Source organism: Panthera pardus, unplaced genomic scaffold, assembly GCF_024362965.1.
Source record: "Panthera pardus isolate Hobbes unplaced genomic scaffold, ASM2436296v1 HiC_scaffold_7, whole genome shotgun sequence".
In the NCBI taxonomy this organism is placed as follows: domain Eukaryota; kingdom Metazoa; phylum Chordata; class Mammalia; order Carnivora; family Felidae; genus Panthera; species Panthera pardus.
In genome coordinates this window covers 10,065,188-10,088,209 of record NW_026527002.1, presented here as the reverse complement: position 1 = coordinate 10,088,209, position 23,022 = coordinate 10,065,188, and the positions used below count along the sequence as shown (strand labels likewise).

At 41.9% G+C, this 23,022-nt stretch overlaps 1 protein-coding gene across 2 annotated transcripts in view; it reads left to right on the top strand.

Annotated features, from left to right (window-relative positions):
* The first annotated feature begins 1,837 nt into the window (after positions 1–1,837).
* NSMAF (neutral sphingomyelinase activation associated factor) overlaps positions 1,838–23,022 on the top strand; it is a 61,632-nt gene continuing 40,447 nt past the window's right edge. Inside the window, exons 1-2 of one of the 2 annotated variants that reach the window (XM_019421277.2) lie at positions 1,838–2,484; positions 19,537–19,626. In XM_019421277.2, coding sequence (XP_019276822.2) covers positions 2,426–2,484; positions 19,537–19,626 — 149 coding nt within the window. In that variant the 5' untranslated portion in view covers positions 1,838–2,425. Of the gene's footprint in view, positions 2,485–2,974; positions 3,201–19,536; positions 19,627–23,022 lie in introns of those variants that run through there. The other variant, XM_053896523.1, reaches the window with a different exon arrangement.

The window sequence follows — 23,022 nt, the reverse complement described above, 5'->3', positions numbered from 1 at the left end:
GTCTTTATGGGGCACGGTTGAGGCCTAATTGACAAAGAAGTTCAAAGAGGCCTGGCTAAAGTTCGGTCAAGGAGAAATTGCTTATCACTCTGCCTACCAGAATCACATTATCCTTTAATGTTTAATGCGTATTTATTTTTCTTTCTTTCTTTCTTTACTTAGGAGAGAGAGAGAGCACAGGCTGAGGAGGGGCAGAGAGAGGCAGACACAGCATCTGAAGCAGGCTCTAGGTTCTGAGCTGTCAGCGCAGAGCCCGAGGCGGGGCTTGAACCCACAAACCAGGAGAGCATGACCTGAGCTTAAGTCGGCGCTTAACAGACAGAGCCATCCAGATGCCCCATCCTTTAACGTTTAAAAGAAGAAAACATACGGGGCGCCTGGGTGGCGCAGTCGGTTAAGCGTCCGATTTCAGCCAGGTCACGATCTCGCGGTCCGTGAGTTCGAGCCCCGCGTCGGGCTCTGGGCTGATGGCTCAGAGCCTGGAGCCTGTTTCAGATTCTGTGTCTCCCTCTCTCAGCCCCTCCCCCGTTCATGCTCTGTCTGTCTCTCTCTGTCCCAAAAATAAATAAAAAACGTTGAAAAAAATTAAAAAAAAAAAAAAAAAAAGAAGAAAACGTGCATGCTGTTTTCTTGCCTTTTTCCAGCCAAAAGTGGTACCTCATAATACCTATAACTCTTAATATGTATTGTGTACTTGTCATATAGAAAGCTATCACGTTGTGCCTCTTTGCAGTTATATCATCCTGTTTCATCGTGGATCTACTCCTGTATTTGTCTTGGCCACCCGACTAAATCACAGTTTCCTAGAGGTATACTGGGGCTAACGCCTCGGACACGTTTGTACAGTTACAGGTTCTGTGCAGTAGTTACAGGGTATCCGCACACCCTCACTCCTTCCCAAACGCTTGTAATGAGTGCCCCCTTTATGCATATCATTTTTCCAATGCTGCGGGGATCAAGTTCAGTAAGATCCGGCCCTGGCTTTTATTCCTGGTTCTCCATCTTTCCTTCAGAGATGTCCTGCCACATCCTAGCGAGCTGAAATACTCATTTACCCTGAAGCTTTTAGAAATCTAACTCTGCAGAACCAGATCTGTAAGATAATACATACGTGTTAGCATATATACAGTTTCGAAGTTTGTTATTCTAGAAATCCTTTAGAGTCACAGAGTCATGCTCAGGATATATGAAGGAGTCATAAACACAGTGAGATACTACTCACTCCCACTAGGATATAGCTATAATCAAGAAGTCAGATAATAACAAGTGCCAGCAAGAATGTGAAGAAATTAGAACCCTTATACCCTGCTGGTGGAAACGTAAAATGGTGCAGCCATTTTAGAAAACAGTTTGGCAGTTTCTCAAGTGTTTAAACGTAGAGTTCCACGACCCAGCAATTCCACTCCTAGGCAGGTAGTCAGTAGAAATGAAAACATCGGTCCGTGCAAAAACTTGTACAAGAATGTTCTTAGAAGCATTATTCATAACTGCCAAATGATGAATGGATTAACAAAATGGGGTACGTCCTTACGCTAGGATCTATCTCTCCAGCAATAAAAAAGAATAAAGTACAGATACATGAATGAATCTGAAAAACATTCATGCTAAATGAAAGAAGCCAGACATAAAAGGCTACATAACGTACGATTGCATTTATATGAAATGTTGCGGATAGGCAAGTTCATAGACACAGAAAAGTTGATAAGTGCTTGCTCATGCTGGGCTTCGAGGACGTGGGGGTGATAACCGAAGGGTATTGGGGGGGGTGGAGTTCTGCATATCTGCTACCGTGGTAAAAATCACCGAATGGTACACTCTAAATGGGTGAACTGCTTGCTGTGTGAGTTCTAGCTCAACAAAGCCGTTAGAAAAAGAGAGAAAGAGAAGTCATGCGACCAAGCATTTCAACTACCAAGAGATCCAGAGCCCCAAACGGTGTTATTTGGAGTCCCGGTGGCCAGCAACGTGGGGGCAGTCCACGGGCAAGCTTCCGTTTTCACGCGTGCAACATTCAAAACGGGGCTGTGCAGCGGGTGACTGAGCGGGGAACGTTCGGCGCGTAAGCACAGACCGCAGGCTGGCCCCGGTGCTTCCCCCGCACCCGGCGGCCAGAGCGTCGGGCGCCTCGGGTCAGCGCGCGCCCCTCCTCCGGCCTGAGTCACGGCGCCGCGGGAGTCCCCACGCGAACATGCTCCGCTGAGCGCGGCCCGGACGCCGCGGGCCCTGGGGGCGCAGCGTCAGGCGGTGGGGCGCCCAGCGGCGCCGCCGCGCGCGAAGCCAGGCCCCCCAGCCGCACTCCCCTCCCGGCCGGGACCTCGCGGGCCGGCTCGCGGGGCCCGCCTCCCAGGCGCGTCCCGGACTCCTCGCGGACTGCAGCGGCGCCCGAGCCGTGCGTCCCCGCGCGCCGGCGCCCTGCCCTCCCTCCATGGCGTTTATCCGGAAGAAGCGGCGGGAGCAGCAGCTGCAGCTCTACTCCAAGGAGAGGTGAGCGCCGGCCCCGGCCTGCGGGCGGAGGCGGGGAGGGCCGGAGCCGGGGTCGGAGGCCGGGGGAGGGGGGCCCGCTCGGGGGCGGGAGCCGGGTTTCCGGCCGGGCCCCGAGAGGTCGGACCCGGTGTGGGGACCCGGCACAAAGGCCGGGGCCCGGAGCATGCCGGGCGCTCGGGCGGGGGCCGCGGCCGGAGCCCGGGAGCCGGGTCGGGGCCGGGGTCGCGTCCCGGTCGGGTAGCGAGCCGGGCGCAGGTGGGGCCACGCGGCTCACCCGGAAGAGGCCACGAGGGTCCCGGCGCCCCGGCCCGGGACGCGAGCCCTGGCGTTCTCTGGAGGGGTGCGGCTGGCGGTGCGCGGGCCGGCGGCCTCCCCCTGCCCCCCCCCCCCGGGTCACCGGCGCCGGGTCCGGGCACTGCGTGGGCGCCGTAGGGGCTTTCCGCCAGGGCTGCCCTCCGCGGTCGGCGACCACCCCGCCTGCGCCGGGACGGACCTGGATACCACGCTTTATTGCGCCCTTTTTTGTCGACTTCTTCAGACGGAAGGCCAAGGCAAGGGCCTGCCCGGCTCCCTGCCCTGCCGGGCCGCGAGGTGGGCCGCAAGAAAGGCCTTATTCTGCGAAAAGCCAAGGGCCACCCCACAAACGTGTTGTACCGAGCACTGGGTCTCATTATATACAAGACAAGTGCATTGAAGGCTTTGCATTCAGACGCGAGGTGAGGCACAGGAGTCATTGTCCCCAGATCCCAGTAGGGATTTGGGGTCCCGCGAGCTCAATCAAATGATCTCTGAGCAGCAGCACCCGTTTAGTTTCTGATTCTCCGCCTCCAAGGGAAGTCATTTCTAAAAAAGGTCACTTCTGCCCTAAGTAAATTACTGGTGAGCGAAATAGCTTGCTGAATTTCGGGTCTGTGGTCTCGGATGTCAAAAGGAACTGGGAACGAATTATTTTACAGTCGTTATTTTGATTGTGAGAATAAGTTATCTAGGAGTTCTGCTAGCCTGTCACGTTGTTGTGTGATCAGCGGTGGCAGGAAACAAGAATTTTCCTTTACCTTTGAAGGCCTTCCAGCTGGGCTAAATTCAATTTGCATACAACAAATGAACAGGGGGAGAAAAGCAAAGTTTTATGACTTGTCTGCAGAGGCCCAATATTAAAATAGAGACCTAAAGAAATGACCAAGGCAGGCAGTTCTTTCACATTTCAGACAAAGAGACGATACATTTGTGAGGAATTGACAGGATAAAGAAAACAGGTGTTTGGGAGCTTTAATTAGTAGGGAATTCAAGGTAGAATTTAGGCTGAGGTAGTAGATTGGGGGGTGGGGGGGATAAGGTTTGTTTCTACAGCTTTCTTGGCTTTAAAGGCCTTATCTGTGGTGATAAAGATGTCTTTTTGTTTCTTAGTAGGGAGGGTATTTCTCATTTGGAAGATTCTGTTCCTGATTTCAGGCGGGAGGAGGGTCTGAGTGTCCCTGCATTGGCTATTTCTTAAGTAACTTTTATGTAAAATATGCCGCAGGGGCACGTTTTGGGACAGCCTGCCCTTGGCCTCTACAGTGGACACCAACAAAGCAGATTATACATGGAAATACAGGTGGAGACTTTAAGGTTTGCGTGATCTTGCAACATCCACACCTGTTTTATAGGTGTTGATTTGATCCGTTTTGTCCAAACATTCATATCCTTTTCTAATCTATAATGTTGGCCTGGCCAGGATATCCGTAGGTTGAAATTTCATTCCCCACTGTAGAGAAGAAGATAAGATGTATCAAAAAAACATATCTCAGACATGGCTTTCAAGAATGTTTCTGGTTTTGTGATTAGCCTTTTATCCACAGAAACGCCTTTTTTTTTTTTAATGTTTATTTTTGAGAGAGGGAGAGAGAGAGACAGAGTGTGAGCGGGTGAGGGGCAGAGAGAGAGGGAGACACAGAATCCGAAGCAGGCTGTGGGCTCTGAGCTGTCAGCACAGAACCCAATGTGGGGCTCGAACTCACAAGCCATGAGATCATGACCTGAGCCAAATTCGGATGCTTAACCATTGAGCCACTCAGGCATCCCCAGAAACGCTTGTTTTTTAAATAATGACTGGACCCTAAATAAAGTAACTCATACTTGTAGAGGCTCTTCTGACTTCATTTATAATGCTTGTTTCATTTGGAAGGAGCTTGAGTAGAGTTTCTTTGTTCTGTACCAACACCGTTAAGAATTGGGGGTATTCTGTATTAAATAGATGGATGTTCGAATTTGCATTGTAAGACCTTAGAAACACTTGAATTGCCCTCATGTTCTCTGATCAAAGAGTTATTTGTAACAATTCTGTGGCCTCTTTCATAAGAGGAAAACCTGTTTTCTTTAGATTTGTCAGTTCATTCAATAGCTGTAATTTTTGCTTAATTTGCTTAGTTTATACAGCTCTACAATGTCGCACAAATCCTAAAGTCTGCACTTGCCATATCAGGAATCTGAAGACGTTGGCGCCATATATCTTAGAGTTATTTGGATCTTACTTGCTGACTGCCCACGTTTTTTAATACTCTGCTTTCCGACTTTGCAACCTTGGGCTGATGAGTGGACTTTAACCCCGAAGATGTCCTTAGAGTACCAGTTGAATGAAAGGAATCTGTCTCACAAGCAGATGTAGGCTAGAACCACGCACTCTCTATAAATCTTAGAATTCACTCTGAAAGACAAGGCGATTTATTTTAAAGCAACTTCATTTCCGGGGTGCCTGGGTGGCTCGGTCGGTTGAGCATCCGACTCTTAGTTTAGGCTCAAGTCATGATCTCAGGGTTCGTGAGATCCAGCTCTGTGTTGGGCTGTGTGCCAACGATGCAGAGCCTGCTTGGGATTCTTTCTCTCCCTCTCTATCTGCCCTACCCCTGCTCACTCTCTCTCAAAATAAATAAATAAACTTTAAAAAGCAAACTTTATTTCTGCACAGATTTTTCCTAGCTCATCCCTTTGTGGCAATAAACACCAATTAGCACAGTGATTGATATAGGCCATTTGCTCAAGCATACCCAAGAGAACTGTTTCTTTCCTTGGGACTCCTTCGGAGGTGACCCTTAATAAAAGGCCTCACCTCTCATGCTGCTTTAGAGATTTTAGATTTCTACCACTACCCAGTAATAACCTCAGAAAAGGAGAAACCTGAAGTTAGCATTTATTTCTTTTAGTATTAAATTGATGCTACTGCATTTAGAGTAAGTGATATTTCTACAAAGATAGAAGCAGAGAGAGCGGTTGGGAGATTCTTGGTGGCTGAGACCAAAGCGGAGGCAGAAGAAATGGAGAAAAGTGTATGGATTTTACACTTAGGAGATGTTCTTAGGAGGTGGAATTGACAGGTCTTGGTGTGGTAGATTTCATGTAGGAGGCAACGGAGAAAGAATCCCAGCTAGAGTTGTCAAATAACATACAGGGTGCCCAGTTAAATGAATTTCAGATGAATAATGAAAAATCTTTTAGTGCAAGTATGTCCCATGCAGTATTTGCTACATACTTATATTATTTTTTTTGTAATTTGTCTGAAATTCAGATTTAACTAGGTATCCTGTATTTTTGTTTGCTCAGCCTGGCAGTCCTACACTCAGGTTTCTGGCTTGACCAGCTGTACAGTAGTACCATTTATTAGTCATGTTTGTAAAGAATGCTTTGGGAATTTTCGGTAGTGTATCAGAAAATGAAGAGATACTTGGTCATTAAAAGTACATTAGTATTCTGGTTAAGATTTAGATGCCAGGAACTATATTAATTTTACTGGTTTTTAAAAATGTGTTGTCGGGGTGCCTGGCTGGCTTAGTCGATTAAGCGTCCGACTTCAGCTCAGGTCATGATCTCACGGTTGGTGGGTTTGAGCCCAGCATCGGGCTCTGTGCTGACAGCTCGGAGCCTGGAGCCTGTTTCAGATTCTGTGTCTCCTTCTGTCTCTGCCCCTCCCCTGCTTGCGCTCTGTCTCTCTCTCAAAAATAAGTAAACATTAATGGGAGGCCTGGGTGGCTCAGTTGGTTAAGTGTTTGACTATTCGTTTTAGTTCAGGTCATGATCTCACAAGTTTGTGAGTTCGAGCCCCACATCGGACTCCGTAGTGACAGTGCGGAGCCTGCTTGGGATTCTCTCTCTCCTCCTCTTTCTCTGCCCGTCCCTGCTCACTCTCTCTGTCTCTCTCTCAAAAATAAATAAACTTAAAGTAAATAAAATAAACATTAAAAATGTTAATTAAAAAATGTGCTGTTAGGTCTTAATGAAGATCAGTGGAAAACATTTTTAAAAGGCAACTCGTGTCTTTGTTTGGAGTTGTTGGAAATAACGTGTACAGTGGGTTAGCAGATAAGGATATTTTACAAACTGCTGCATTTAAGATTTTTCTATTTCAAGATTTAGGAGTAGGTTAACTGTTAAATATTTTTATCTTCACATCTAGAGTGGTATGATGGAAGAATAGCTATTTTTTTCTGGGGTGATACAGAAATTTAGATAACCTAAGGCATACTCTATTGGGGAGTCAAATTTTTCTCTAAGGTTGTACAGCAAATTACTTAGCTATAGCTTACAAGCTGTCATTCTAGGATAAAACATTAGTGATCGTGAATTCTATATTGGGCACACATGTTTCATTAATACTTTTACATAAGACACTTCTTCAAATTCATCTTTGCCTCAAACATTCCATGCATGTTTAATTCCCTTGGTTATGCTGATCCCACATTTCTTGGCTGATGTGAAATATCTTTTACTTCAAGTGTTATCAGTTGATTCTGTATTTATTATACTAATGATGCTGGTTGAGAGGGCCAAGTGACTTGCTGTACTCCTGTTTATTCTTTCATTTCCGAGACTGAGCATCCCATTCTTTCGGTATCTCAATTGGGATGTGCCCGGTGTTGAATTTGGAGACTTAACTGCGGAATCAGCAGTTAGAATGCTGAAGGGTTGAAGGAAATCTGCCTGTGACTCAGAAATAGGACGTGTTTTTCTCACATAATAGCAAACAAAAAAACAGTGGGAGAAAAAATAAATGCTGTAAATATTTTGAGTAATTTAAAATTTACATTGGCTTTACCCAAACTACATTACTAGCCCTTCACCTTATGCCCTCATTGCTGTCTGACATTAATTTCCTCCAAAATGGCTACTGTTTAAGAAGACACAAGAGAATGCTTATACATTTTGAGTGGATTTGCTGTATGATTTTCATTAAGGAAAAAAAAATTTTTTTAATGTTTATTTATTTTTGAGAGAGAGAGAGAGAGAGGCAGAGAGAGGGGGGGACAGAGGATCCAAAGCTGGCTCTGCACTAACAGCAGTGAACCCGATGCAGGGCTTGAACTCATGAACCATGAGATCATTACCTTAGCCAAAGGTGGATGCTCAAACTCGCCTAGCTTCCTAGGCGCCCCAAGAAAATCTTTTTTAATTTTGTTTTAATATTTATTTAATTTTGAGAGAATAGAGTGTGAGCAGAGGAGGGGCAGAGAGAGAGGGAGACACAGAATCTGAAGCAGGCTCCAGGCTCTGAGCTGTCAGCACAGAGCCTGACGCGGGGCTCGAACTCACAGATCATGAGATCATGACCTGAGCCGAAGTCGGACGTCCAACTGACTGAGCCACCCAGGTGCCCCCCCCCCCCACACCAAGAAATTTGTTTTAATGTGATATAAAATGGGTATGGCCATTTAATGAATTCATTGCTTGTTTTATTTTCCTATATACCATTGTGATTTCATCTTTTACCCATCAGACATGTAAAATTGTGATTTAACATTTATAACTCAAAAGATTTTGAAAATTATTTTGTTTTTCATTTTTAATTTGTGTTTAGTGAGTAAGGTCTGTATAATACTAATGCTTTGAAATTATTATGACTTAGGTTATAGTTGTTTGTCACAAACTGATGTGAGGTTGAAAATAGATGTACATTAATATCGATATAATATCTGTATATCTGTTATGTTAATCTTGTTAACTGTGTTTAGATCTTCTTTTTCCTTAATGAATTTTTTTGATTGACTTACCAGTTACCGAGAGATGCTTCATGATGCAAACTTTGACTAATATTTCCATCAATTTTTGCTTATATTTTCAGGGGTTGTTATTGAGTATGTAAGTTTAAAATTGCTATCTTACAAAATTGAATCTTTAGTCAATATATGATGACTTCTTCTAGGAATGATTTTTTTTTTTCTGTTTTGTTTGATATTAATATAACTCTATCAGTTTTGTTTGGGTTATTTGCATTATATGGAATTTTTCTTTTTTTTACTTTCAACTTTTCTGTGTCCTTAGGTTTTAGACGTATTTTTTACAAATAGCTTTATAGTTGGATTCTTTAATAATTCATTTTTTAATAATTTTTGTCTTGAAAGATTAATTTAGTCCATTTATATTTATTATGGTACAGATATATTTGGATTTATTTTTATTTTTTTATTTTGTTCTTTAATTTTTTTCTTATTTTTTTCCTTCATTTGGATTAAGACTCTGTTCTCTTTCATCTTTCCTGAAGAATATGGTAACTTATATATTCTGTTTCTGTTTTTCTAGAGCTTACCTTGAAATTTTAACATTTATATTTAGCTTAAGATCTGAAGCTAATCATTCTTTTACCATCCCACCCCACTCCCCGCCACCTTCCTAACAATATAAGGACCTTGGAATACTTCTGTCCCATCCAAATTATAGTCTCTTATTGTCTAGTATTTTCAGTCTGTATTTTAAACCTATAAATTAGACTTTACAATTGTCTAGTTTATGTTTATATAGTTTTACATGCATGTTTACCATTGTCTTAGTTCAGCATTCCTTCTTGCCTATCATATCTTCCATGTAGAATTATTTTCTCTTTCCTGAAGAATATCCTTTAGAAGTTCCCCTAATGGTACTAAACTCTTCTTGTCTGTCTGAACATGTGCTTATGTTCTTGTTTTGGAAATCAGTCTTGCTAGATGTATAGTTTTGGCCCTTGAACAAAAGGGGGTTTGGGACACCAACCCCCTGCGCAATCAAAAATCTATGACAAAATCTTTGACTCTCCCCAGACTTAACTATTAGATAGCCTACTGTTGACTGGAAGCCTCACCAATAACAAACAGTTGATTAACAAGTATTTTGTGTATCATATGTATTATATACTGTATCCTTACAATAATGTAAACTAGAGAAGAAATGTCATTAAGAAAATTATAAGGAAGACAAAATACATCTACAATACTGTGGTATATGTATTGAAAAAAATCCACATATAAGTGGGTCAGCACAGTTCAAACCCATGTTGTTTGGGGGTCAACTGTAATTTTCTCAGCAGTTTTAAGATTGCGCAAATGAAGGGAGATATCCAGGGAATATGCGCCCGACTTGCTGAAGCATTTTTTGGTGGAGGGGATCTCAGCTCCCAAACTAAGAGAAAAGGTGTGCCTTGCCCCAAGGTACAGCTCTTAGCTACGTGGTAAGATCAGGCTTCAGACTCCAGGAGAAACCTGGACCCCATGGAATGACCAGGAGCCAGGAAACAGTAGAGCTGTGTTGTGATGGAGACTTGACTCACCATCCAGCTCAGCGTTTGTGGCTATGCGTTGGCCTCGCCCCTTCTCTGACCTGACTGGGGCTGGTAAGCCTTGCACTTGAGCCCATATGATATGGCAGGATAGGGACAGGATTTGTTGTATTTGTGCCCGTGGTTAAGGAACCACCAGCACTTTCCCTGGCATAATTAAGGCACTGGGGTCCAAGCCTTGCGTTTGTCTGGACTGTTTGACATAGAAGCATAGTGGGTTTGTGTGGAGCTTTGCAGGAGGCTACTTTTTATTCTAGAGGAGACCAGCCTGCCACAAACCCCTATCATTTTTTTAAAAACAATTTTTAATGTTTGTTTATTTTTGAGAGAGAGAGAGAGAGAGAGACGGACTGTGAGTGAGGGAGGGGTAGAAAGAGGGGGGAGACGCAGAATCTGAAGCAGGCTCCAGGCTCCAAGCTGTCAGCACAGAGCCCAACGTGGGGCTGAAACTCAGGAACTGTGAGATCATGACCTGAGCCAAAGTCGGTCGCTTAACCGACTGGGCCACCCAGGCACCCCACAACCCCCTATCATTTAAGTCTGATTGTTCTTTGTAACATTGATCTCTGTCTTTTCTCTGGCTGCTTTTAAGATCTCCTCTTTGTAGTGCTTTGCTGTTTGTCTGTATAAAAATTTCTTTTTATTCACCTGTCCTGATTGGTATTTCAAAAGCTGAAACAGTTTTAGAAAATTTGGAGCCAGGCCTTCAGCTCTTAGGATATTACTTTTATTTCTCGTAAAGTCTCTTTAATATGTATTTTTCTGTGCTGCCTTATGGACTCTTTAAATCTATCTTACATTTTACATTTTTTTCTCTAGTTGCCTAATTTGCTGTCTATATCATTAGTTTGTTCTAATTTCAATTATTTTTAAATTTCTAGTTTTGGGGGGGGTCATTTATAACTGCCTGATCAGTTTTGATAAAAGTCTGTTTCTCTGTTATACTTTTGATGTCCTTCTGTTTCTTTAAACTTCTCTATTGGAGTGCTTAGATATAGGAAATAAGCTATCTGTAGCTTATACAGGTTTGATTGAATAGTTTGTTGCTTGTATTGAGCCTCATTCAGTAATTTTGTTCCTTATTTTATGATTTTTTGATTGTGTCTTCTTGTTCCTTGGAAGCTCCTTCTTGGGAGTCCTTGCAGACCTGGATTTAAGGTGGAGTTTTCTAGAAAGTATTTGCGTTCATTTCTGCCTGGGGTGCTGAGAGAGACCACACTGGTTTGTCTGGAGTTTTATTGGGCTAAATAAGTAGTGTGAATTCTAGCCCCAGATGTGTATCAAGACAGGCTGGTGGTTTCACATTCTCAAGGAAGACGGACTTTGTCCCCAGCCCAGCCAGAGCCTGGGTCCTACCATCTCCCTCTGGGGAAGGGTGGGAGGTGGTTTTTATTTCCATCCTTCAAGGGTATTAACTTTAGGGATTCTAGCTTTCTCTACCCCTGTCCCCCTTCCCACTGTCCCCTCAGGACACAGGGCATATAAGTACAGGCTCTCTAATACTCAGAGTTGGGCAAACACCCAGGGGAAAAGACTGCTCCAGTGCCTGCTAACTTCTCTCTTCTGAAGCTTTTCCTCACTTTCCCATCACCTCAGCCAAGCATTTGAAAAGAGATTTCAGTAATTGATCCAGCAATTTTAGAGGCTCTGTACTGAGATTGTTTCTCTGGACGTGTAATCTGCCATAATGTCTGAAATGGGATTCCTGCTGATTTGTGTAAGCCCGGGTTTATTTAGTAAATCTATAAACCCGCTTGTTAAGAAGAGGCTTGAGGTAATCTAATTTGTCTCCCTCCCCTCAATTTTATAGTAAAGTGATTTGACTAAAAGTCTAATGGCCAAGTCACGGCTGAACTAGGGCTAGAAAAGATACTGTCCTATCCGAGCCCATCTCCTGTGCCACCACAGCGTCCTGCTTCTGTTTTAAAATGAGGTCTACTTATTTTTATGGTATCTCAGAAACGTAGAATGACTGAGGGACGATCGAAGCCTGGTGTACGTGGCTGTTGGTTAGCATCTGTTGTCCTCGGGGTAATCCACGGGCTGGTGGCATCAGCACTGCCTCAGAGCTCCTTAGGAAACGCGCAGTCTCAGGCTGTGCCCCAGATCTCTCGCATCTGAACCTGCACTTTAACGTGATCCCCGGATGATCGCACACACATTCACGTTGGAGAAGCACTGTTCTAGAGAACAGTAATTAAGTATTCCTCTTTTTCTTTCCTTTTCTTTTCTTTTTTTTTTTTCTTTTTGGTTTCTTTGAACTATGCTTCTCGACAGTTTAGGGAGTGCTCATGGAGCATCCTCCCTTGATGAGGAAATTGAAAGTCTTCGAGAGCGTAGGTGATAGTTTTGCCATTTGTTCTCGAAGATAGTTGAGAGTTGAGAGCAGAAGTGATTGGCTTTACGGATGGTCAATGAAAGGGATTTTGATACCTGAACCATCTTGTCCAGGAAGTAACTGCATCTCACAAAGTCAGAGGAGAATGTAATTTCCTAGAGTCTGGCCAAGGGCTAGAGTTTTAAACTTACTCCCAAGGGAAAGGATCACAAGGGCAGATGAAATGGTGATACTGGTTACACTGGAAGACAGCAGGTAGGAGATGAAATGCTACTCCAAGGGAAGAAGGGGCAGTAATTTACATGAGAAAACAATGGGTTCAAGACCTAGAAATAACATTTAGTCACACAGATGTCTCTGTGCAATCGTGTGGACCATGAATGATAAAATGAGTCGAATTTTATTACAGAAGATGATTAACGGTGTGTCTTCGATGGTGCTGAAGCTTGGCAGGACAGGACTCCAGATTGGAAACTAGTGCTGAAAAGCTGCAGAGCTATACAAAAGGAAAGACCTGTCAGGAAGTGAGGCAGTGCACCCGAATGTCAAGAAGCACAACTGCAGGGGAATCCATGACCAGAGGGGGAAACACCCAGGGCACTTACTGGAAAGAGGAGCGGAGATCATTGCATTCACTTGTTTTAAGGCATCTGAGTGAGTGGGAAAAAATGGCGGATGTGTACCTCACGTAGATTGAAAACAGGAAATAGCACCCAGAAAATGACAAGAGACCTTACTTAGTCGATGCTTAGTGAGATACAGTTATTGTTTCTTGAGTTTCCTTGTTGAAATGTTGATTTATCTTAAGACAGAGAGCTTGAAAGCTGTGAAATTCTGAATATTAAAGAGAAACAGTGCTGGAAACCTTCAGGAAAAGCAGTCCATAGCAAGTTATTTGTTGTTGAAGCCCAGGGTCGGGATCAAGAAGGATTCTGTCATACATAGAATCTAGACTTTTAGAAGACAGATATTGAAAGTTTCAATGAAGAAAAAAAAAAGATAGGCATTTTTACTGGACTCTTCTGAAATGGATATTGATCCAGAAAGTTGTGAAACTGTCAAAAATAAAATTCAGAACATTCACGCCAAATGGTCTTTGGTAAAGAGTTACAGAAAATCAGACAAACAACTAAACATAGGATGGTTGTACAGGTAGTGTTCCTCTGAGCTTATAATTTTTTTTTTTTTTAATTAGCAAAAATAAAGTTAAAGCCCCAAATGGGAATGAGTGGTGGCTTTAAAAACTGCTATAGATTAAAAAATTTTTTTTTAAGTTTCCTGATGTTGAATTTAAATAAGCAGGCTGCTGGGTAGGGCCCAGGCCGCTACTGTAAAATTGATTTATAACAGAGAAAGTGGTTCTTATTTTGTACTCTGTCATGACACGAACCTTCAGACTGAGAGTAACAGGATAAGCCTACGTAAGATGGGTGAAAACGTGTGCCCTCCCCTGCTGTAAGCTGCTGGGAGGGTTGGCGTTTGGGACCACAGGATCGTTTTCGTGATCTAGGAACTTTGAAAGGTGCAGAAAGAGCATACGTGCATAAGCAGGCTTCGTGCGACTTCTAGATCAGATGGATTGTTTATAAACCACTAGAAGAGGAAGTCGTTGCCACCGGTCTCGAGCACGAATCCACTGTAAAGTCACATCTTGCGAATCTCTTTTGACAGCATTCTGACTGGTCGGTCAGGAACACACAGTAGATTAGTTCATCTGAACTTCGTCAGAGAATAAGGTTTGTTCTTGTGATGTCTTTTAACAGAATCAAGAAGGGAGAAATTAATGTTAGTATGACAGGTGGGATAATATGTGTGTGAGTGACTGTATTCAGACCGTCAAATGTCTTATTGGGGAAACATCTCTAATGGTGAGTCAGGGACTGTGTTCTCGCCTCGTTTGTTGAGCGTTTTTCTTAACATCCTCGTTTTCGGAGCCAATTTAGGAAGCTGACCCAAAATGCCCAGTTCGGTTAAACCAACTCTGTAACTGGGAGGGGCGCTGGAATCTAGCTTAATCCAAGCATGGTGTCAGGGTATCCAGAGTAGACATGGTAGATACAGGACTCTCGTGCCCCTTCCTGTGCCCGTGCACCCATCACTGAGGCCTCGGGGCCTTTTCTCCCATTGAGCACGTAACGCAATTCTCCTCAACACAGCGAAGCCTGTTGTACAGCTCCAACCGAGAGAACTAATCGACTAGAACAATCTTCTGGATCCATCGTGCATACTGTTCATCAGTGGAGTGTTGGGTAGGGGCCGAGTGGGCATGAACACAAGGTTGCCGTCGGGGCTGCCTAGGGTGAGCTTATTTTATGCTATTGGTTAAGTGTTGAATGGTATCCTTTAAAATTTAGGTGACATGAGGATGGGACAGCATCTTTTTCAAGAAAGTTAAGTTGCCGAGTGAGTGAATTTATCAGGAGAATCTGAAGAGCCCACCACACCTCTGTAAAGACAGATTAAACTGAGGAATCCCAGGGGCAGGGCCAAGAGCCTCGGAAAGAAATCATTTAAAGTTATAAAAGCGATTTCACAGAACCTTTTCCTCCAGGGGATGTGGTTTAAAAGTCATTGTTCAAAACACCACGAAACCTTATTGGAACCATTTTTACATACAAAAATTTTAAAGCAGGCATAACTAAACACTTCAGTAGAGAGAAAAATAAACTCAGAAAAATCCCTTCATCCTTTAACTTTAAATAATTTGGTTCTGTCCCTTTACCATGTGTTTTACGTTTCTTACAAAGTATGAAATGAAAAGTAAATGAAGCAGGATACAAGTTACTTAGCAAATGATGACTCCAGTTCTATAATGGTTGATACTATTTTTTTTAATTGTGGTAAAAAACACATAGCATAGTTTTACCGTCGTAACCATTTTCAAGTGTATAGTACAGTAGTGTTAAGTATGTTCACATTGTTGTGCAACAGATCTCTAGAACTTTTCCGTCTTGCAAACCGGGAGCTCTGTACCCACTGAAAAGCAACTCCCTGAAAAGCTGTTCTACTTTTCCCTTTACCGCCAGCTCCTAGCAACGGCCATTCTGTTTTTTCTTGGTGAGAGTTTGACTACCTCAGATACTTCACATGAGTGGAATTTTGTAGTATTTGTTTTTTTGTGACTGGCTTATTTCACTAGCATAATGGTTCATCCATGTTGTAGCATAAGACAGGACTTCCTTCTTTTTGAAAGCTGAATAATATTCCATTGTATGCATATATCCCATTTTCTTTATCCATTCATCATTGATGGACATTTAGGTTGTAAACAGCGCTGCAGTGAGCCTGGTTATGCTCACTTGATACCTTGAGGTCCCCTTTTCCATTCTTTTGGATAAATACCCAGAAGTGGGACTGTGGATTGTGTGGTAGTTCTTTCTTTAATTTTTGAGAGAACCTCTACACTGTTTTCCATGCAGCTGCCCCATTTTACATTCCTGCCAGCAGTGGGCAAGGGTCCCCATTTCTCCACATCCTTGCCAACATTTGTTTTCCTCCTCCTCCTCCTCCTCCTCCTCCTCCTCCTCCTCCTCCTCCTCTTCTTCTTCTTCTTTTGAATAGTGTGCAAGGCGATCTCTCATTTATGGTTTTGGTTTGCATTTTCCTGATGATTGATATTGGATATCTTTTCATATACTTTTCAGCCATTTGTATATCTTCTTTGGAGAAGTATCTGTTAAAGTCCTTTGCTCATTCTTAAATTGGGTTAAGCTTTGTTGTTGAGCTGTAGGAGTTCTTTATATATTCTGAGTAGTAACTCCTTACCAGATATATGATTTGCAAATATTCTTTCCAGTTCTTTAGGTTGTCTTCTCATTCTGTTGATTATTTTCTTTGCTGCACAGGAGTTTTTAAGTTTCAGGTGGTCACATTAATTTATTTTTGCTTTTGGTGTCCTGTCCAAGAAATCATTGCCAAATCAATGTCAAATGATCTTTAAAAGTGTTCCAAGGCCACACAATAAGAAAAGAACAGTCTTTTCATGGGGCGCCTGGGTGGCTCAGTCAGTTGAGCATCCAACTTTAGCTCAGGTCATGATCTCGGAGTCTGGGAGTTCGAGCCCTGCGTCGGGCTCTGTGCTGACAGCTCAGAGCCTGGAGCCTGCTTTGGGTTCTATGTCTCCCTCTCACTCTGCCCCTCCCTCGCTCACACTCTCTCTCTCAAAATAATAAGTAAATATTAAAAAAGTTTTTGAAGAAAGAAAAGGACAATCTTTTCAACAAATGGTGCTGGGAAAACTGGATTTCCACATGCAAAAGAATGAAGTTGGGCCCTTACTTTAAAATCGCATACAAAAATTAACTCGAAATGGATTGCAGGCCTAAAATGCAAGACCTGAAAGTACAAAACTCCTAGAAGACTTGGGGGGAAGCTTCATGACACTGGATTTGGCAATGATTTCTGCAGATCACTTTGGGTAGTATGGACGTTTTAACAATATTAAGGATAGGATTATATATGTATATATGTTTATTTTTCTTTTTAAAAAACTTAGTGTATAATATAATTATTCCACAAGCCTGTACGTTACTCGGTGCTCATCACAGGTGTGTTCTTAAATCCCTTTACCTATTTCAGCCACCCCCCAACCCCTCCCCTCTGGCAGTCACCAGTTCTCTGTATTTAAGAGTCTATTTTTTTCTTTGTCTCTTTATCCTGTATTCATTTGTTGTGTTTCTTAAATACCACATATGAGTGAAATCATATGGTATTTGTCTTTCTCTGATTAATTTCATGTAATTTAATACCCTCTAGATCCATCCATGTTGTGGCAAAGAACAGGGTTATATTTTAATAATTATATGGAAGAGCCGATTGTCTATGAAGGTTCTTTGTGCTTCATAGCAATAAAATTGTGCCATTGTCTTACTAAAGATACTTATCTTATTTTACCTTTTCTCTTAAGAGGAGGAGTGGGGACCAAGAAGGGGAAGGAAGGATTATATAGCTCCAGCCCAAGCAAAGGTTTTTAGGTCATTAAGACACAAGCTAAAAACAAGGGCCAAGGTAACTAGGAAGTATGTCTCTGATTTAAACCTTCGTGGCAATTATCTGAAGCATCAAAGGACTGTTCTAGCAATCCTAACTCTGGTGATTGTATTCAACTTCAGAATAAGAATTAATAGTGAGCATTTGCCTTTGAGCTCTGGCATTTTAGCCAATGATTAATTCTTGTTCATGGACTTAAAGACATAGAATAAATAGGCTAATAAAGAGTTACCTATGAGGATGATAAAGCTGGTTCCTGCTGTCATTATTTTTAATTTATGAGTTATTTGTCTTTTGGTTCAGGTTTTCTTTGTAACGAGCAATGTCTTGTTGTCTGGATGTAATGGCTTTTTTGTAAGTATATTATAGGTTTTTGAGCTCCTGTTCTCTGTATTATGTCTAGAACTTCACATTGTGTTCTTCCGCTTGTTTTGCTCTAGTTCCTTCATGTTAGAGCCTGGTGATCTTGAGTTATCGATTCGTATTGAAGCATGAAGCATGTAATTCTGTGTCACTGTGGGCAGGCCCTTTCTGGTGGGCTCCAGTAAGGGATGATATTGTAGAGACCCGGCTCCTTCAAGTACTCCTATCCATAGGTCTTTTCTCTAAAGCTAGTCGGTTTTTTCCTAAAAATAATCTGCCAAACTGTTGCTTGGAGTGGTTATGTGTTCCTACTTTTTCCTTAATCACTCTCTTTTCACGCCGTACGTAGCCTTGCTCTCCACTGTGCTTGGTGTCTGCTTTGGAGCCTCTTACTCAGTTTTTGTCTAGAAAAACCTGTGCCAGAGCGAAGTAGGATAGGCATCAGGGGAGGAATCTGGGCTACTGACTCATTCAGACTTCGGGCCATGCCCCCCATGCTTCCTCCCTATCTTCTTGGTACCTGATTCCTGCGATTTCAGGACTTTTTGGAAGTCCTGTGACTTGAGTTGGTTTTCTACCGATTGGTATCTTCTACTGGAGGCATCTGCCGTTCTGGTTTCCGATCTCTGGCGAGTCCTCCCATCTGCTTTCCATTTCTTACATATTTGTTGCTCTTGTCTTTGTGACTCTTCAGTTTTCTTTGGTCTGAGGTCTTACAATTTAAAAAATATTTTCATTCACATGTTAGTGGAGCAGAGATAGACACACATGCTTGATCTGCTATGTATATCAGAGATACCTTCCTCCAACACACCAGACCTCCAGTCCCACACTGCCCGTGAGAGCTTTTCCTGACCCTGTAGAATGCCGCCAGTGTTGCCCGATGTCACCGCAGAACAGACAAAACACTTGCTTTCATTTATTTGCCATGTGTTTATTTCTGTGGCCATACAACTGAATTCATACTTTTAAAGCACTTAAAACTTTTAAAAGATCTACATTTCAGTCCTCTTCTGTTCAGTTTACTTACTTACTCAACACCAAAGCATTGGACTGTATCTAAAGATCTGACTCTCAGAATCATATGATCTTGTAGAAGTCGTAAGATAAACCCAACTAACCAGAAGGTGGAACACTAGAACGGGAGGAGGGGTGCAGTCTGAAGGGGAGGTGGGGACGTCTGGTGGTGGGTCAGAGGAAACAAAGGATGAAAAAACTCCATAGATGGGAAAGCCCCAGGTTTTGTTCAGGCAAGAATAAGTTTTATTTCAAAAAATTGGGGGGTTCTCAGGCACCTGGGTGGCTCGGTCGGTTGAGCGTCTGACTTTGGCTCAGGTCATGGTCTTGCGGTCTGCGGGTTCGAGCCCCGCATCGGGCTCTGTGCTGACAGCTCAGAGCCTGGAGCCTGCTTCGGATTCTGTGTCTCCCTCTCTCTCTGCCCCTCCCCTGCTCTTGCGTGCTCTCTCTCTCTCTCTCTCTCTCTCTCTCTGTCAAAAGTAAATAAACATTTCAAAAAAAATTTAATATAAAATTTGGGGGTTCTCCTAAAGGAGTTAAAAAATCCACTTGTAAACAATTTTATTTGTGTTATTTTTGGCTTGGCCAGGTAGGTCTGTCTGTCGCTTTCTCCCAGTGACTAGAGAAGGGTTTCTGGTATAGGATCTACACTTAATAAGTACTTGTTGATTTAATGAATGGAAAAACGCTTTGAGAACAGATGCTTTAAATATTCTGCTTTCTTATACTTAAAAAAAATAATAAACATGAGGTTTCGTTTTGTTTGCTCTGGTTTTTCCAAATTTAGATTTTCCTTGCTCCTACTTAACTTGGAGGAATACTACTTTGAACAACATACAGCTAATCATATTCAGAGCAAAGGTGGTCACAACGAAAGGTAAGGAAGATTTTTGGATCTTTACAGAGTCACAGACCTTTTCCTTGTCTGATGTTTTAAAAATTAAATGTATGATCTTGCAGATTCTCCCCCCTTTTGTACTGGGAACATAATGAGAAAGGAGGCCTTACAAGTTGCTGTCATACTTCAGATTTTTCTAAAGCTAAGAAGTAGTGTGTATGAATTCCTCTAATATGGGTGCTTAAATCAGCTGGATAGGACTAGGCTTCATTATTCCATCTTTTTTTTTTTTTTTCATGTGTCACTTTTGTACTTATACTCTCAATTATTTGGGTTATGGTGTTATAAGGTAATGATCATAAAACACCAGAGTGGCATAAAAATCAGTACGTTCAAAATGAATAATTTGATCTGAAGTAGAAGTGAAATCAGTTTTCTGAATATTGTAATAGTTACAGCTTATTGCTATAAAAACAGATTCAGTTTCTTTGGCCATACCTTTTGAAAGCTGTGTACAAAAATTTATAATGAAATTTTTTGTTTAAAATACCAACTTGAAATGCATAAAATCAGAGTTGTTGCAGCAAAGTTGTTTTTGCTTATGGTTTCCTTTGAGAGATGTCCCTTAACAAATACAGGCCACAACTTGAACATGCTTTGATACTAGTTAAACTCTTTAATATTTATTGTTCTTCAGGTTTTATTTTGAAAGGGCCATCAAAGCCGTGTGGTGTTTGTTTGGATACAACCTAAAGTGAAAATTACTTAGCTTTTTGTTTGGGAGAAGTGGCTAAGTCTAAGTCTGGGGCAGGAAGGGTACAAGTTGACCCTGGAGTGTCTGTCCTATTGGGGAGGAAGGCAGGCATCAGAAACTACTGTGCATTGAATGTCTGTTTCCTTAGCATTCAAATTAGATAATTACTATTCCTTGAAAGTAAGACCTTGTTTTCTTACTTCCGGAATTTTGCTCATATTCTTTTCCTTAATTTCATACCTTTGTTTTTCCTCCCAATACTCCTCTGCCCTATATCATAACAATGTCTTGCTTAAAATTAAGTACGGTAAAACCTTGATTTGTGAGCGTAATTCATTCTGGGAACATACTTGTAACCCAAAGCATTTGTACATTAAAGCAAATTTCCCCATAAGAAATAACAGAAACTCAGATGATTCATTCCACAACCCAAAAATATTCCTATAAAAATGATTACAATACTGTAATATTATATAAAATAATAAAGAAAATACAACATCTAAAGAAAAATATATTAACCTGCACTTACCCTTGAAAACCTTTGTGACTGGTGTGAGGGAGACAAGAGAGAGGAGGGTTATTGTGTAGGACAACTTTCACTATCACTAACGGATGTTGACTACAGTACAGTATTAATAAATTCTTGCCATGTACTGTATTTAATGTAACCGGCAATAAGGCTGCAGAGGAGAGGGTCTCTATCTGCGGGTAGCCTGACCTAGAATGAAGCAAAGCGTTCCTAAGCTGACTCTCCTGGAAAAGCAAAGGACTGTGCTGTGAAATGACAAAAAATACCCTAGTGCCCGTTGCGGGCACCTTCCAACATTCTGAAAAATCACTGATTTCTGCCGAACACCGTGGCTTGAGACCGAGCATCCGTGGGGAGACGATCACCCACGATCCCGTAGAGAGCGAGAAAGAGAGACAGAGAGAGAGAAAAGAACCATTGGGTCAGTGGTGATCATGTGATGTTCGGCGTCATGTACTATTCATATTGCAAGACGTTGCTCGTTTATCAAGTTAAAATTCATTAGAAATGTTTGCTCGTCTGGCAGAACGCTTGCAGAACAAGTTACAACCCAAGGTTTTACTGTACGTTTGTTTCTTATTAAAACACACATGTAAGCTAGCAAACTGAAACCTATTTTTCTACGTTTTAAGTTACCATTAGAGTACATTGGTATAATCCATGGAAGTGAATTCGGTGATATCTAGCAGCATGGCATGTGCATTAACCTGTTGATCTAGCAAGGCTGTTTCTAGGAAGCTGTCTCAGGGGTACCGTGGGAAATATGTAAGTGGACCCATGAACAGGGTTATTTACCATAACGTTGCTTGTAATAGCAAAATACTGGAAAGAGTCCAGTGACTGAAGAAGTTGTGCATAGTGCTGTGGAGTTGTCTCCGGCATGCATTCAGTGCAAAAAGTGAAGGGCAGAATACTGGGTACTGTATGCTATCTTTCACATAAGAATGGAAGGAAATAATTTTTTGGCTATATTTTTTAAAAATTAAAAATTTTTTAAATTACACATTTTAAAAAGCATAAACTAAAAGGTAATGAAAATGATTACACAGAAGAAGGAGCGATGGGGGAATAATATAAAATGACAACTAGACTTCTCTGAGTGTCCCTTATTTTATATCCTTTGCTTTTGGAACTATAGAAATATTTTGCATATATTTAAATTTTTTTTAACATTTATTCGTTTTTTGAGAGACAAAGAGAGACAGAGAGTGGGGGGCGGGGGGTGGCGCAGAGAGCGAGGGAGACACAGAATCCGAAAAGCAGGCTCCAGGCTCTGAGCTGTCCTCACAGAGCCCGATGTGGGGCTCGAACTCACAGACTGTGAGATCATGACCTGAGCTGAAGTCGGACACTCAACCGACTGAGCCACCCAGGCGCCCCCTACCCGTATTTTAATATAGAATTGAATTTCAGAAGAAACAGCAAATCCTAAAAATGAAAAGAAAATGAAGCAAATGAACTTAACTACATATAAGTTGAGGGGTAACTACAGTAATTTGTGTCTCTGGTGAGATGCAGCCTGAGTAGAAAAAGAATTGCAAAAAAGGTGGCAAATGTTTTAGTAGTAATATTGTTGTTAGTACTTTTGGTATTATTATTTTGAAACTGTTCGTTATTCACACACGCACGTAGATTTATGTGAAGCAAATGAGTAGTATGTTGATGCTGTGACAGAGACTTTGAGTACGAAAGAGATACAAATCCAATAGTAAAGGAGTTAAGTTAAAAGCCTGATCTTACTTTTGAATTGGAAACATTTATGTGGATTCATACACTTTTCTTTTAAAAGAAAGCATTTTCTAGCTCTCCCCTCAGAAAAGTAAGAATCAAGCAGTTTTCCTGCTTTCTCTGTACAACTTGTACTTTTAGGGTAACCAGATCGCAGATAAATACTGTCAAGTTGTTCTCTATTAATGAATTCTAGATAATAAACACAGAAAGAATGATAAAAATTTCAGTTCCTAATGAGCAATGGGATCAGGATGGCCAACTATGGCCCCGGGTTCAAAATCTGGCCTGCCACTTCTCTTAAATTGCATTGTTGTTCTTTTAGTTAATGGTTTGGCTATGTACTTTCTAGTTAAAATGTATTCTAGTTCTTTGGTGACTTCTGTTATGTTCATGAGCAATAATCCTTTGTATTTTGATCCCT